Genomic DNA, 4360 nt, shown 5'->3' on the forward strand with positions numbered 1-4360 from the left:
AAAGATAACTTGTCATAAAATGTATAATATCGTAGTCGTAATGATGGTGGCCTACTGGTAATAACAACAGTTATAATAACCGTGCACCATTATAATAATGATAACATTGATAACCATCACGACAAGGTTTGTGATGATAATGTGATTTTATTGATCATGATATTGAGGACAGTAACAGTTGTGTTCATAATAATTAAGAAAATAATAACAATAAAAACAACAACAATGATAATATTGATAGTAATGACAACAAAAATAACAATAATGCTGAAATAATAACAATAACAATAATGATAATAGTAATAGTAGTATGACAACAATAGCAATAGTAATAGTCATAATAATAAGTATGAAAATAATAATAAAAGTAATGACAACAATATCAACCATACTGATAACAATGATACCATCAACAATAATAGTACAGAAAACTGACAACAGCAGCAATAATGAAAGCAGTAGTGGCTATTGTTGTTGAAATATTTTTTTTTATTGAATTTTTCTCTTCCTTTGACCAGGCGCTTGCTGAGAAGGCCAACAAGGTAATCCAGCAGCAGATCAACGACGTGACTGCCAGGCTGGATGAAGCGACTCGTACTCTCAATGACTTCGATGCCCAGAAGAAGAAACTTGCTGTGGAGAACGGTGATCTCCTTCGGCAGTTGGAAGAGGCAGACAATCAGATCAATCAACTGAATAATCTCAAAACTTCTCTTACAACTCAGCTGGATGACATTAAAAAGATAGTAGAAGATGAATCTAAGGTAGGAGGTTAGAATTATACATCAATAAGAATAAATAAATAAATAAATAAATGTATACATATACACACACATATATAAATGTACATATACATAAACATATAATACATACACACATACATTATATATATATATATATCAATATATCTATATATACATATATATATATATATATATATATATATATATATATATATATAAGTACACACACATATATATTCATATGTATATATTATATACATATATATGTACACACACACACACACACACACACACACACACACACACACACACACACATGTGTGTATATATATATATATATATATATATATATATATATGTATGTATATATATATATAAACACACACACACACGCACACACCCATGTGTGTGTATATATATATATATATATATATATGTATATATATATATATATATGTAAACACACACACACACATGTATATACTATATATATGTGTATATATATATATATGTAAACACACACACACACATGTATATATATATATATATATATATATATATATATATATATATATAAACACACACACACACACATGTGTATATATATATAAACACATACACACACACACATGTATATATATAAACACACACACACACAAACACGCATATACATGTGTGTGTGTAAATAAAAACACATATCCTGAAGCACGAAATCCTAAATAAACATCATGATACTAATTCACTCACACAGGATCGTAGTGTTCTTCTTGGCAAGTTCCGCAACTTGGAGCATGATCTGGATGGTCTTCGTGAGCAGCTTGATGAAGAGACTGAAGCCAAGGCTGATGCCAACCGCCAGCTGTCCAAGGCCAATGCTGAAGCTCACATGTGGCGCTCAAAATATGAAACAGAAGGCATTGCCCGTGCTGAAGAGATTGAAGCCGCCCGTCTGAAGCTTGCCGCTCGTCTCGAGGAAGCTGAGGTGCAAATTGAACAACTCAATGTCAAGAATATGCAGCTGGAGAAGGCCAAGGGACGCATCATTTCCGAAATCGATGAGATGCAGCTTCAGGTGGACCGTGCTCAGGGTCTGGCTAATGCTGCTGAAAAGAGGCAAAAAACCTTTGACAGAGTTGTTAATGAATGGAAGATCAAGGTTGACCAACTGGCCACCGAGCTTGATGCTTCCCAGAAGGAATGTCGTCAGTATTCCACTGAGCACTTCCGCATCAAGGCTATGTATGAGGAAAACCTGGAACATCTAGATACTGTTCGCCGCGAAAACAAGGGTCTTGCTGAGGAGATCAAGGACTTGATGGAGCAGATCAGCGAGGGTGGCCGTTCTCTTCATGAGATTGAAAAGAACGCCAAGCGTTTCGAGATCGAGAAGGAGGAGCTCCAGGCTGCTCTTGAGGAGGCCGAAGCTGCCCTTGAACAGGAAGAGAACAAGGTTCTTCGTGGTCAGTTGGAGCTGAGCCAAGTCAGGCAGGAGATTGATAAGCGTATTCAGGAGAAGGAAGAAGAGTTTGATGCCACTCGGTGAGTATCAGTGTTGTTTTGGAAATATTGCTTACTTACTTTCAGATATATATATATGACTTTTCTATTTCTATGCTACACACACATACGCACTTATAAATGTGTGTATATGTGAATGTATGTATCTATATATAACCGTCATATACATTTTGTATATGCATTTTATAAATCTAGGTTTGTAACATCATCTATTTCTGAACAGTAAATGTCACCAGCGTGCAATTGAGTCCATGCAAGCTTCACTTGAAGCTGAAGCCAAGAGCAAGGCTGAAGCTCTTCGCATGACGAAGAAGCTTGAATCGGATATTAGTGAACTGGAAATTGCTCTTGATTTGGCTAACAAAGCCAATGGCGATATTCAGAAGCAAATAAAGAGAGCCCAGATTGATGTGCGAGACATGCAAATCAAAATGGAGGAAGAGCAGCGTCTCGCTTCTGAGTATCGTGAGCAGTGCAGCGCCTCAGAGCGTAAAGCAAATGCCGTCAACAGTGAATTAGAAGAATCACGTACGCTTTTGGAACAATCAGACCGCGGCCGACGCCAGGCCGAGGCTGACCTTGCTGATGCCTCTGAAACCATGAGTCTCCTTACAGCCCAGCATGGATCTCTCTCCATGGCGAAGAGGAAGCTGGAAGGAGAACTGCAAACCCAACATGTAAGCTAAAAATTATTTCAAGTTGAAATACCGTGTTGGTGCATTTATGTATTAAAGCATGTGTTAATTAAACTTTTGTATTTGTTACAGGCGGAACTCAATGATATGTTGAATGAGGCCAAACACTCCGAGGAAAAGGCCAAGAAGGCCATGGTTGATGCTGCTCGTCTGGCTGACGAACTCCGTGCTGAGCAAGAACATGCTCAAACCCAGGAGAAGATGCGTAAGGGCCTGGAGTTATCTGTTAAGGAACTTCAGACTCGCCTTGAAGAGCTCGAGGCAACCGCTCATAAGACGGGCAGAAAAGCTATCACTAAACTGGAATCTCGCATCCGCGACCTGGAGACTCAGCTGGATGACGAGGCTCGCCGTCACGCCGACGCCCAGAAGAACCTGAGGAAGTGCGAGAGGCGCATCAAGGAACTCAGCTTCCAGTCTGAAGAGGACAAGAAGAACCACGAGAGGATGCAGGACCTGGTCGACAAGCTCCAGCAGAAGATCAAGACCTACAAGCGCCAGATCGAGGAGGCCGAGGAGATCGCCGCCCTCAACCTGGCCAAGTTCCGCAAGGCTCAGCAGGAGCTGGAGACAGTTGAGAGGCACTGAGTGTTTTGCGCTTTCTAAACACCTACACTTGAAGGCTGTTTATAGTAAACATTCAGATAGTGTGCATAAACACATTGAAGGCCTGTAACTGTAGGATGTATAGCACTCAGAAAGACATAAAAATATAAAACATAACAATTTGTTTCTGGTACCTGTTATATTTCTAATATATCTGTCACACACACACACACACGCACACGCACACATACACATACACATACACATACACATACACACACACACACACACACACACACACACACACACACACACACACACACACACACACACACACACACACACACATATGCATGCATACAAATATATATATATATATATATATATATATAAATACATATATATGGCTATACAAATGTATATATATATATATATATATACACATATACATATATACTCTGTGTATATACGGTATATATATATATATATATATATATATATATATATATATATATATATATATATACTGCATATATATATACACACAATACTGTATATATATATATATATATATATATATATATATATATATATATATATATATATATGCCTATATTTATACACACACACACACATTTGAATATATATATATATATATATATATATATATATAGAGAGAGAGAGAGAGAGAGAGAGAGCAATGAGTGAGAGCGGTGTCGTGGTTAGGTTAGTTATAATAAGTGTTAAAAATTACAAGTGAGAAGTTATATGTGATAGTGCTACATAAGAAAGATTCGAGAATATATAGAACTTATAGTCCAACTAAAATAGAAACAATAATTCATTTAAACATCTCAT

The 4360-nt window shown here is 37.0% G+C and overlaps 1 protein-coding gene across 1 annotated transcript in view; it reads left to right on the top strand.

Annotated features, from left to right (window-relative positions):
- The window catches only part of LOC125044729 (myosin heavy chain, muscle-like), a 16855-nt gene extending 13176 nt beyond the window's left edge, over positions 1 to 3679 (top strand). The window contains exons 19-22 of the mRNA XM_047641610.1: positions 519 to 764; positions 1495 to 2282; positions 2485 to 2938; positions 3029 to 3679. Coding sequence (XP_047497566.1) covers positions 519 to 764; positions 1495 to 2282; positions 2485 to 2938; positions 3029 to 3544 — 2004 coding nt within the window. The 3' untranslated portion in view covers positions 3545 to 3679. The remainder of the gene's footprint in view (positions 1 to 518; positions 765 to 1494; positions 2283 to 2484; positions 2939 to 3028) is intronic.
- Positions 3680 to 4360: the final 681 nt, after the last annotated feature.

Source organism: Penaeus chinensis, chromosome 36, assembly GCF_019202785.1.
Source record: "Penaeus chinensis breed Huanghai No. 1 chromosome 36, ASM1920278v2, whole genome shotgun sequence".
Lineage (NCBI taxonomy): Eukaryota > Metazoa > Arthropoda > Malacostraca > Decapoda > Penaeidae > Penaeus > Penaeus chinensis.